Source organism: Aegilops tauschii, chromosome 5 (assembly GCF_002575655.3).
Source record: "Aegilops tauschii subsp. strangulata cultivar AL8/78 chromosome 5, Aet v6.0, whole genome shotgun sequence".
NCBI classification, from domain to species: Eukaryota; Viridiplantae; Streptophyta; class Magnoliopsida; order Poales; family Poaceae; genus Aegilops; species Aegilops tauschii.
The window spans coordinates 480,199,474-480,210,329 of NC_053039.3; the positions used below are offsets into that span (position 1 = coordinate 480,199,474).

General features: G+C 47.6%; 2 protein-coding genes across 2 annotated transcripts; one reads left to right on the top strand and one right to left on the bottom strand.

Moving 5' to 3' along the window:
- Positions 1 to 730: 730 nt before the first annotated feature.
- Positions 731 to 2,267, top strand: LOC109734268 (uncharacterized). Its single transcript, XM_073498208.1, has 2 exons — positions 731 to 933; positions 1,023 to 2,267. Exon 2 carries the CDS (start codon positions 1,073 to 1,075, stop codon positions 2,111 to 2,113), a length of 1,041 nt encoding a protein of 346 aa, XP_073354309.1. The 5' UTR covers positions 731 to 933; positions 1,023 to 1,072; the 3' UTR covers positions 2,114 to 2,267.
- LOC109734267 (transcriptional adapter ADA2) lies at positions 2,220 to 7,265 on the bottom strand. Its single transcript, XM_020293476.4, has 12 exons — positions 6,809 to 7,265; positions 6,461 to 6,698; positions 5,819 to 5,884; positions 5,627 to 5,752; positions 5,473 to 5,548; positions 4,878 to 4,944; positions 4,728 to 4,786; positions 4,563 to 4,628; positions 3,957 to 4,179; positions 3,374 to 3,584; positions 2,906 to 3,220; positions 2,220 to 2,813 (listed from the first exon to the last, which is right to left on the bottom strand). The coding sequence occupies exons 1-12, from the start codon at positions 6,859 to 6,861 to the stop codon at positions 2,607 to 2,609; spliced, it is 1,707 nt and encodes a 568-aa protein (XP_020149065.1). The 5' UTR covers positions 6,862 to 7,265; the 3' UTR covers positions 2,220 to 2,606.
- Between the last annotated feature and the right edge of the window lie 3,591 nt (positions 7,266 to 10,856).

Here is a 10,856-nt window from a genome sequence, read left to right on the forward strand (position 1 = left end):
AGTGGTTGATTGTAGCAAACAAAATTGCTAGTTCCAGCAAAAATAAACACTGTTTCCAGCAAAATAACTCAGCAAAGAGACTCCCATTGGTTCGATTGTAGCAAACAAAAGAATGATTGTAGCAAAAAGAAAAGCTAGTTCCAGCAAAAACATACACCGGTTCCAGCTCGCCACCGTGCTGGTTCCAGCACCGGTGTCCCCCACGGGTTGCAGCTCCGCCTGCTCGATGCAGCTGCCCAAACGTCAATTGCAGCTCTGCCACCAATGGTTGAAGCTCCGGTAGCAGCTGGTTGTAGCTCGCCCGTCGGCGCGGCGCCGTCAGATGCAGCTCAACCCATCGTCGGTTGTAGCTCCTCCGTCCACCGGCTGCAGCTTCCGGCGTGCCCTGTTGCAGCTCCACGGTCCGTCGTCCATCCCTGCGACAAGAGGGGCGTCGCGGAACTGGAAGGACGCCGAGGCAACTATGGGGAAAAAAGGGGAAAAGCTCGCCGAAGAGGGAGAAATAGCAGCAGAGGGAACTCCTCTAGTGGTGGTGGGGCTCGCCGGAGCTAGGATCCGACGAGGCGAGCGAGAGGTGAGGCGGGTGATGCACGAGCGGAGAGCAAGACGTGAGGTAGGCCATGCGCGGGCGAAGGAGGACGAGCTGCAGGACTTGTGTGGACGAGAGAAAGCGGTGCTGGTCTGCTAGAGTGACTGGATAAGGATGTGGTGGTGTCCGTGACGCATGGTAGGCAGGGGCATCTGCTTGTTATGTGCGTGTGCGAGTACAGCGGTGTGACCGGCCGAAAATTCGGCCGGCGCACCGCACACAAACGTTTCCCTATGATAAATGGCCCACATCATTACAGGGCTAATGATCAAATCCTCACGAGGCGCCGCCGCCGCTCTCGTGCTTCTTCCTCGAAACCAGTATCACCGATCCATACTTCTGAGGTTTGTCCCGCCGCCTTATTCGATCCTACCGTACGTCACACCTCCATCCAGTTTCGTCCAAGGTAATACACTGATTTTACCTGTTATAGTTTTTTGTCCAGTAGAAGGAGGCCAGGCCAGTGCCAGGGCAGATCCGACGATGCGCCGCCAGTTCATCAACGTGGTGCTGGGCTGCCACAAGACCCGCTCCTTCGTCCTGCACCGCATCAGGTCGTCGAGCCTCTTCCACCTACGAAAACGAACCGCCGGCACATCGCCGCCGCCTCCGCCGACACAGGTGGAAGAGGCCGCGCTGCCGAAACCCGCGCTGTCGTTCGGCTTTCTCCGCAAGGAATGCGTCCCAGGCGGGACCTCCATGTTCATGCCTTTCGGCCGCAGCGGGGACGGGATCCTCGGCGTAGGCCCGAGCGTCGACGTCCTGGCCTACGACGCCCGCCTGAATAACGTCAGGGTCATGCCCAGGCTGCAGGGGTGCATGGCCGACCCCATCGCCTTCAACGTCGGCGACGCCCTCTACCTCCTGGAGAGGCGCCCCAGCAGGTCTGGTCGGACCAACCAGCCCAGCTTCCAAGTTCTCAAGCACGGCGACCCTCCGGAAGACGTCTACGTGTTCCCGAGGTGGCACTGGCGCTCCCTCCGGCCTCCTCCCTACGTGAACGCCGCCACGATCGGCGCCTCCGCGCTGGTCGGTGACGACATCTGGGTGTCGGCCGAGGGCGTCGGCACCTACGCCTTCGACACCGCCAAACACAGGTGGAGCAAGGCCGGCGGCTGGGAGCTCCCGTTCTGCGGCGGCGCAGAGTACTCCCCGGAGCTCGGCCTCTGGTTCGGCCTCTCTTCTCTACACAAGAAGAAGCTCTTCTGCGCAGCGGACCTCTCGGCGGCAGCGGGTGCTTCCGGTGCGCCCGAGCTGTGCCGTGTCTGGAGGAAGGAGCTCGCCGCCAACCCTGAGGACTGGGAGCTGCTGGACACCCTCCTCGTGCATGTTGGCAACGGCAGGTTCTGCGTCGCCAGGTTCTACCACGTGTATGCAGATGAAGAGAGCCCCATTGCAACGGAGAAATTCGCAGTCTTCACCGGCGTGGAGGTGCAGCGCCTCAAGGCTGGTGGGAGGATCAAGATAGTCGGGCACAAATCCATACGCTACGAAATCGATGCCTATATCCACTGGGTGTTTTAGGGGGGACAGCTTTTGATGCAAGGATTGTTCAAGTTGGACAGTCGCAAAGGCGGGACAAAACCTCGACGAACTCAAACCAGAACAATTCATACACTTAAATGAATGGTTGCACATGAATCCGCAATATCATAAATAAAATGGACAAATGTTTACATACATGGTACATCATCTCAGTCCCCTAAACCTACAACAAAGGCACTATCACATCATCATCACAGTACATTTTCAGCAACAATGGCGTCTATCTCCTCTTTAAAATCGAACAGCAATGGCAACAACTCACGCTACACATTCCCACTGCCGGGTAATTTTACAATTTGGCTCGAATGCCTTATTGCACTTCTCCAGAAATCTGACACAAATCTCAATGTACCACTGCTACAGCCAAGTCATGTAAGTATAGCCTCCATTCTCACCTGGGCCTCCGTCGTGCTGAGAAACCATGATTTGGTTCTGGGCCAAGCCTAGAGCAGGCAGAACCCAAATTGCATAGCTAAACCATCGGAGCCTCCTCGTTGTTGCCCAGCTTTTTCATCACCATATCATAAACCGTATCGACTTTGGCAGGATCGACTTTAAACAATACATGGGCATCTTCCTTCTTGACGACATTGCCCTTGAACATCTCCTGCATCAGCACCTCCTGCATTCTCAGATAATGACTAGGTAGCAATCTGTTCTGACAGCACAGAAGTTTTTCCTGAAATAGAGAAGACGGGTTGTTTCGTTATTGTAGCAAGAACCAAAAGTACGAACAAGGCGGCATCAAGAATAAATAAGCAATGTCCTTACACTGGAGCTTAATAGCTCTGCCCCAGGAAGACCAACAATGTCCCAATCATCCCATTGCTTAGCGCTTGTAGGTCCTGTGGTTTTTGGAGAATCCCTGCCACCAGCATCCAAAATGGCACTGCCTTTCTTAAGATCCAAACTCCCATCAGTCTCGAGTTTCATAGGACGGTTTGTTTTGTGTCCTGATTTACTATTTGAAATAAGCTGGCCACTTTCCTTGGCTTTCAGAGCATTCGCCTCATACTCCTTTCTCCTCTTTTGCTCTATATGTATCTTGGCTTCAGCCAGCGTACGGCATCCAGCTGAACGACATTCCTGGCATTAAGAAAATAAAATGATGTAATGAATTGTTCTTTCCAGATAAAATAAATGGTGGGACTGCAAAATGTAAAGTTAAGGGTTTGAATTTAAGAAAAAGAATACAAACATAAAAGTATGGCCATGTGAACTTTGGGGAAAGTAAAACACCTGAAGCTCTTGAATCCTCCTCCGGATTTTTCGCTCTTCAATAACACTCCTAACAAGGGCTTCATGTTCCTCCTTGGAAAGGAAACGCATGAAAACCTTGTACCGATGGTAAACTTCCTTGTCTTCATTAGTTAGATCCTTCTCCAAAGGATTAGGATATAGTAAATTTCTTTCCAATATGAACTCTTTTCTCCTTTTTCTTTCATCAAGCCTATGAAAGAAGATACTTAACTGGATGAGAAGCATAGAAAAAGTTCTCTCACATCTAATACTCTTTGTGTCATTAAAGATTAGACATGGTCTGTTGGGGTTATTAATGAAGCCATACAAGCAGAACTATTTGTGCAAATCAACTACTCCCTCCGTAAAGAAATATAAGAGCGTTTAGATCACTACTAGCTAGCAACCAAAGCAATAGAAAGTATGGAGCCCTTTTCATCTGATGAATGTTACTTAGTAGGAGCTAAGAATAAGGTGCTGCCATGATTCTTCTCAAAATTAGAGGCATAAACTCAATGTAAGTTACTGCAATAAAAATAACATTTACTACAAACATAATATTTCATCATTGCTGTTAACAAACCTTGACAAGTAAATACGCAACACACGTAGCTTCAGTTCACGATCAGTTTCTGAATCAGTTTCTTTAAATTCCATCTCTGCGAGGGCTTGTTCAGCATCATTATCATACTCTGGGTCAAACTCGTGTCTCTTTGCATTGTACCCACTCAATTCAGTTAAAGAAGGCCCCTCATCTGCAGAATATCTGGGTTTTTTCACGCCAATACTTCTATCCATATGACCATCTGGCACACGCAAATTGAACAGAACAAATTTCAATATATGATAGTGCAGGAATCTGAAGAAATATAGTTGATTATCACAAATAGAAAGCAACTGCTTCCAAATCTATGTTTGGTAATATTTTGCAGACGGTATATTAAAATATAAGATCTTCAAGGATAAAAAAAATGTCTTTGTAGCATGTCTCAAAGGGTGATATCTTGGGAAACCATAATAAGGAGTTTTATTTTGATTTAATCTGGCACCTGTCAGTGGTAATTGAACAATAAATAGACATTATTACTGATGGGAAGGCAATGCTTGACAATGAACGAATAACTGAAAATAGAAAATAGCCCAAATGCATCTATCTGGTCACCCATCAATGGTTTATATATGATCGTACCTTCGACTTTAGATAGATTAGCACTATCTTTAAAATGCCCAACAGTTGAAGCTTTCTTATTTGCACCTGAAGCAGATTCAACGAATTAGCATAATCTGAATCATATTCTAATGACATAGACAAAGAAAATACTTATGATTGGGTCTGTCAAATTCCAAAACATACCACCAGGTATGTGCGAAGGTGATCGACTGGCTGGACCTTCTCCAAGTGCATCTTCCATCCTATGCAAGGCATGAAGGTAATGGTCAGTAAGTAGCCTATTGCAAAGTTCAGATACATGGTTATAAATATTCTAGAGCAAGAACAGCATACTTGATCCTGGAGGGAGAAAATGGTGACTCTGCCTTAGGTGTCAAATCCCCTGATAACAGTGGAATTCCTACATGAGAAAAGAAAGGAAACATGAGATCAAGACAATCAAATAAGTGAGATATCATATCTTAAGTCTTTACTGCCATTCTTCTTCATGTGATGGAGGCAACTACTCAGCATGCACTTTTTAGCACCCTCACATTCAGAGCCATTACCAACAGAACAATATCCTGCAGAACCTTTCTGTTATTTCATTATATTAGCTCATGCACTTGTGCAGATTCTTGTGTTCATGTCTGTGGTTCTGTGCATACGGACAAATTTTAGATATTAATAGTTAAGATATCAGAAGGGCAGAAACAACGCTACTGAATATACTGTTATATCGTCCTTTTAGAACAGATCTGTGCAACCAAAAACCAACTAAGTTCTCATCACCTATGAGAAATTAATATTTAATAACATATGTCAGCCTTCAAAATCCAAACCCAGCTTGTGTCACCAATTAGACCAAATATTCAAGAAAAAATACAATATTTGGTTCCAGCCTAAATAGATTTTCTTTGTCACCTTAAAAGATGTGACCATGACTTACCTTTTTTACTCTCACCCTGTACTTTAGCCATGGCAAGAAGTTCCTTCCTATTCTTGCCATTAACATGAGACATGTCCTACAATGATGAGGTAGCATTGAATTAAGTATCAATTGTTTTCAACTGCACAAATTAACAGGTAGAAAAAATGATTACCGGAAGGGGATAACAAGGTGAGTTCATATATGCAGTAGTATAATGCTCGATGCACTGTGCCTTGCTCTTGGTACCAACATGCTCCGCAACTTCAGCCCAGTTTCCCAGACCATACATTTCAATTCCCTACAATTATAAGAGTCAGAACCCACCATCCAGAAAGTGAACAGAACAGATGGATACAGAAAATACCTCTAGAAGAAGGATTTCCTCATCCGCATTCCAATCTGGACAAATGAGTGGAAAAGATAGGTTGTCCTGTTGCAAAATTTTGGTTAAGTTAAAGGATGCAACAAACACGGCAAGCATGACAATACAAAATACTTGAAGTGCTAAGGTGGAAAGTGGTTTCTTTTTTCCTCTTCCCTTTTCTTTATGAGAACTCTCCTCAAGATGACCTGGGTGTGCATGTATTAAGCACCATATAGCTAGTTGCAATCAAGATGGTTGAGTAGAGAACCATGTATAGCCAAACATATTATCTGAGTTCACACATCAGCTGATGACTTACACTTGTAAGTGTATTCAAGTTAAGAAGGATGAAGCCTGAATGTGATGGGAATACACTAAGACAGTGGTTGTGTGGGTTGATTCAGCCTGGAGTGTCACATTTCATCTTTTGGGTTTCCCGCCTTTTTGACCAAGTAACAATCAGTTCAGACTTACTATTCGAAGTGACATGTGGGATGCTAACCATGCTATACTAACGCAGGTACTAACAGCCTGTTAAGTTAACTGCGGTTCAGATGTGGTAACTCCGCTGTTCTATAATACTGGTAGTCAGCTAAGCATGCATTTGTAAGCTAGAACGCTAAGTGAGCATAGTGCACTGACCATGACCCTGTAGGGGTGGTTGCTCCGGTGCGGAGTGACCTCGGCTCCGACGGAGAAGCACTCGACGCAGAGGTCAAAGTCGGGGCACTTGGAGCACTTGAACCGGATCTTCCCAGACAGGTCCTTGTTGCAGTAGTTGCAGTGGTACAGTGCCTTCTTCCCGTCGCCGGCTCCCCCGCACGCCGCGGAGAGCGAGTCCGACGCATCCCCGGTCGAGGCGACCCTCCTCCGCTTCGACCTGCAACGAACGGACAACGCATTACACCATTCGCTCGCAGCGAGGCTCGCTCGCTCGTAGGCAAGCAAGAGCGAAATGCGAAGCGGCGGGGAGAGGGGGGCCAGCGGGACCTGTGGTTGGTGTCGTCGTCGCCGGAATTGGGCACCCCGCGGGACCGGCCCATCGCGGACCAAACCCTAGCGCAAACCCCTCGAAACCCTAACCCTAGCTCGAGCGGGGATCCGCTACCACGCCGCAGCCGGCCGCATCGAGCTGAGCAGAGCTGGGTGGGGGGTTGATCCGGGCGGGGGCGCGGGTTAGGAGGACCGGGGGCGCCGGGGGATCTGCGGCGCGGCGGGGGTCGGGATTTGGCTGGGGCGGGGAGTCGGGGGGAAGACGACCACCATGGGCGACCGCGACGCAGCTACAGATCAGAGCCAGTAGTAGAGTCGGACTAGTATACTGCCGGCGCCAAATCTGGGCCGTCCATCTGAGGTATCGGAAGGCCGACGTCCATCCATGGACAAATCAGGGGGATATCTCTTGCAGCCGCTCTGAAGCTTCGGGCTAGAGCTTTTTTTTGGAGACAAACTTCGGGCTTCGGGCTAGAGCTGATCTGATGACGAAGAGTTTTCGGTGCAGAACTTGTTATTAGAGAATGTTTTTTTTAACCTGTTATTAGAGCGGGCGCCCCAAACCCGCCTGGGCGGACGACCCGATTAATGACCGGTCAAAAAAAAGCGACTCATACGGACTCCTTAAGCGGGACTCAAACGTCGGCACCTCTCATATCCATCCCAAATATGGGCCGGACAACCCAACCCCACCATAAATTGCACCAAATCAATCAAAACCTTCCCCCTCCTCCTGCGTCCTCCAACCTTTCGCGCGTCCGAGCCCTCACCGTTCACCACACTTGCTCCCCATCCTTATCGCCGCCCTAGATGTCGTCCAGCATGTCCCCCGACTGCTGCGACAGAGGCTGTGTCCACCTTGTCCGTCGGCGTCCCGTCCTCGGGTTCGTCATGCAAGCCGAAGAACATGGCCCAGAGGAACCAGCGCCGGCGACAACGAGAGAGGGAAGCGGATGCGGACATGAACGAACAGTTGTCCCCACCCCCGCGCCCGGAACCTCGCACCCCATTCATCCCGTTGCCGACAAGGATTGCACCGTCGGACCAGGTTGGGACAGAGGAGGATCTGACTGCCAGTTGGGGCATTCTGGAGAGCTTTTCGCCCACGCATATGCCTCCGGTGGACGTCTGCCACTCGCCGCAGCTTGTTCGGACACCGACAAGCACATGCACCGGCGGCGCTCAGGCTGCCCATGACATGTTCGACGGAATGACACAACAAGACTCGGTATGTTTTTGTTGCTCCTGTCCGATTGCATCTGCCATGTTCAATGTTTTGCATAGACCACTAGTTCATTCCGGACATGATGAATGCTTGCAAACCATGATCATTTAGGAGTTGTTTATGTCGGACATGATCAATGATAATCAAGCTCCGACATGGACTACGAATTGGGTGATCCAAGTTGCCCTTCATTTGAAGTTGGGACAGCACCAAATCCCAATCCGACCAAGAAGAAGAAGAAGGTAAAGACAACAAAGGCAAGAGGTCTGGCCTTCTCAACTTTTGAGAATATCTTGTTGGTCAAAGCTTGGTTGGCCACAACAATGGATCTAATATGTGACACCGGGAAAAAGGGAAAGGGAGAAGATTTGAAAGGAATATCATGAACAAAAGGAATATGTGGAACTGCATCCTACCGTCACCAACTGCAATGTGGCATCTCTCCAACATCGATGGGGATCATTCAAGGAGAAGTGAACAAGTAAGTCGGCTACTACTCACAAGTGACCAGCCGCCCTCAAAGTGGGATGGGAGTGGCAACTCATGTAAGTTACTTCATCTTGTCATCATTTGCGTATGCTTGTTTTTTTTGCATTCTCATGCTCATACATATTGTGTTTGCTAGACTGTGGTGGCGAACACTATGTATCACGAAACGAAAAAGAAGCCATTTGTCTTTAGCCATTGTTGGATCATATTGAATGGCCGGCCAAAGTGGACACAACTTGCGGCTGATCTCAAGGCTGGCAAGAAGAGGAATGATGACTCAAGCTCCCACCAATCAAATGGGTTGGACGAAGAAGAGGAATATGATGTCGTGGAGAATGGAATAGCCACCCGCCAACGGATAACCGACAAGTCATGGGAAACAACTGGGAGAGGGCAAGGGCCTCCCGTGACGCCGCGGCTACAAAAATGTCCTCCACATGGACGGGCATTTTTTCGATGAGGGAGTAAAAGAAAGAGGATAGGTACAAGCTCATGATGAATGCGCAAAAGAAGAGGATGGATTTGGCCCAAAAGAGGGCAAAAAAGAAGCTGGAAATTAAGACGGGAAAGATCGAGTTGAAGAAGCAAGAGGCGGCGATCAAATGGGAGCTCGAGAAGGCCAAGACATTTGGAGAGATTTAGCTTGAGAAGGAGATGCTGCAAATAGCACGGGGCATGGAGGATGCGAAGATCATGTTGGCAGATGAAAGCCTCTTGGATGGCCATGCCAAGAAGTGGCTTGTGGAGAAGAAAAAAAGATCAACGAGCGTAGGGACTGCGAGACGACGGTGGCGGCTATGGCAGCAACCGAGCATGCGACAAAGATTCAGGCGGAGCATGCGGCAAGGATGCAGGCGGAGCAGGATGCAAGGATGGCCCCGGAACAGGCGACATGGATGGCGTCCGGCGAGTGATCCGGCCGGTCAGCGACTGATCCGTCACGCACGGACATTGATTCGATTTGGCATGTCCGGATTACTTTGCTTTGTTTGTTTTGCTTTGTTTCGAACTTTTGAATTGGGACACTTTGTATTGTATAATCGATGTGCATGGATTCGAGGTTCCGAATTTGAGGTGTGTGGATGTGCGGCAGCCCATATGAGAGGCCGCCCGGTATTGTCCGTGGACGTGGCAGGACACGTATAGGGGGCGGATTTGCCAAGTTCGGCTGTAGATGCTCTTAGATATTGTGTTTTTCTAAAACAGAGGTAAAAGTTTTGCCCCGTCATATTAATTCAGAAGAGTTTTACAAAGAAACAAAACATTGGGTCTCATAGAGTGTATGGTTTACTCAAACGCTTAGCGCCCACTAGTATAACGCGCGAAAAAAACCGACACTCTATATAATGGAGACATTCCTAAAAACTCTTGCATTACGCTCATTCTAAATGTCTCATGAAATAAGCATGAAGAAAGAAGCAAATCCCTTTTTCTTATGATGTCGATGCCTTTTGGCAGTTGATGTTGGCCATCGAGAACCACCAATCAGTGGGGAGAAGAAAGTTATCTCAATCTCCCATGCGCAAATCCACCATCTTGAGCCAAAGCTTGATCCGCTCCCAAATGCGTATGGTATATCTATAGTTGAAACATATGTGCGCAGGTCTCTTGTATTTCTTTACAGAGGGAGTATTTTTGAAGGAATGTCATCATAGATCACTACTTTAGTGATCTAAAACGCTCTTTTATAGAGGGAGTAATAGTTATCATGTGTTACTTTTTTTGTCTAAGTTCATTAGTCCCCTCTTGTATTTTGGGTAAAAACTTCTTTCAAATATGAATCTAGCAGTATATTTTTTGTGGCATATAACTTATACTCTCTTCGTTCCAAAATATAAGGTGTGTTAGTTTTTCAAAAGTCAAACTTGTGCATGTTTGACCAAGTTTTCAGAAAAATATATTAATATCTAGAACACCAAATTTGTATCATTAGATCCGTCTTGAAAAGTTTTTTCATATTTTCTTTAGTTTGCATTGAGGATGTTGATATTGTATTCTAAAATCCTGGTCAAACATCTTTTACAGGCAACGGCAAGCGTTCTGCCAATTCATCTAGAGGGAAAGGACCAAGGTCCCAGGGAGGCTGGCCGAGGGACAGCACCTCAAATTCGAATCAGAACAAAAGAGAGAAAGAAAAAAGAGGGGGGCGCACAGCATTAGTTGTTTGTGCGTTTAGCTTTCATGGAAATTTTTGCACCTTATATTTCGGAACGGAGGGAGTATTTTGTTAGTCAAACTATGATCAAAGTTTGAGCCAAAATACAAGATGTACTCTTTGAAGATTAAAAAAAAAAACATCCCCGTCACAATTCAGAAATCGCGAGCGAAACA

Excerpts from the sequence above, each read along its gene's own strand:
- LOC109734268 (XM_073498208.1), top strand. The coding sequence starts at position 1,073 with ATGCGCCGCCAGTTCATCAACGTGGTGCTGGGCTGCCACAAGACCCGC.
- LOC109734267 (XM_020293476.4), bottom strand. The coding sequence starts at position 6,861 with ATGGGCCGGTCCCGCGGGGTGCCCAATTCCGGCGACGACGACACCAAC. Across the intron at positions 6,699-6,808 it reads GACGACGACACCAACCACAG|GTCGAAGCGGAGGAGGGTCG; the intron begins GTCCCGCTGGCC and ends CGTTCGTTGCAG. Across the intron at positions 4,629-4,727 it reads ACCTTCGCACATACCTGGTG|GTGCAAATAAGAAAGCTTCA; the intron begins GTATGTTTTGGA and ends AATCTGCTTCAG.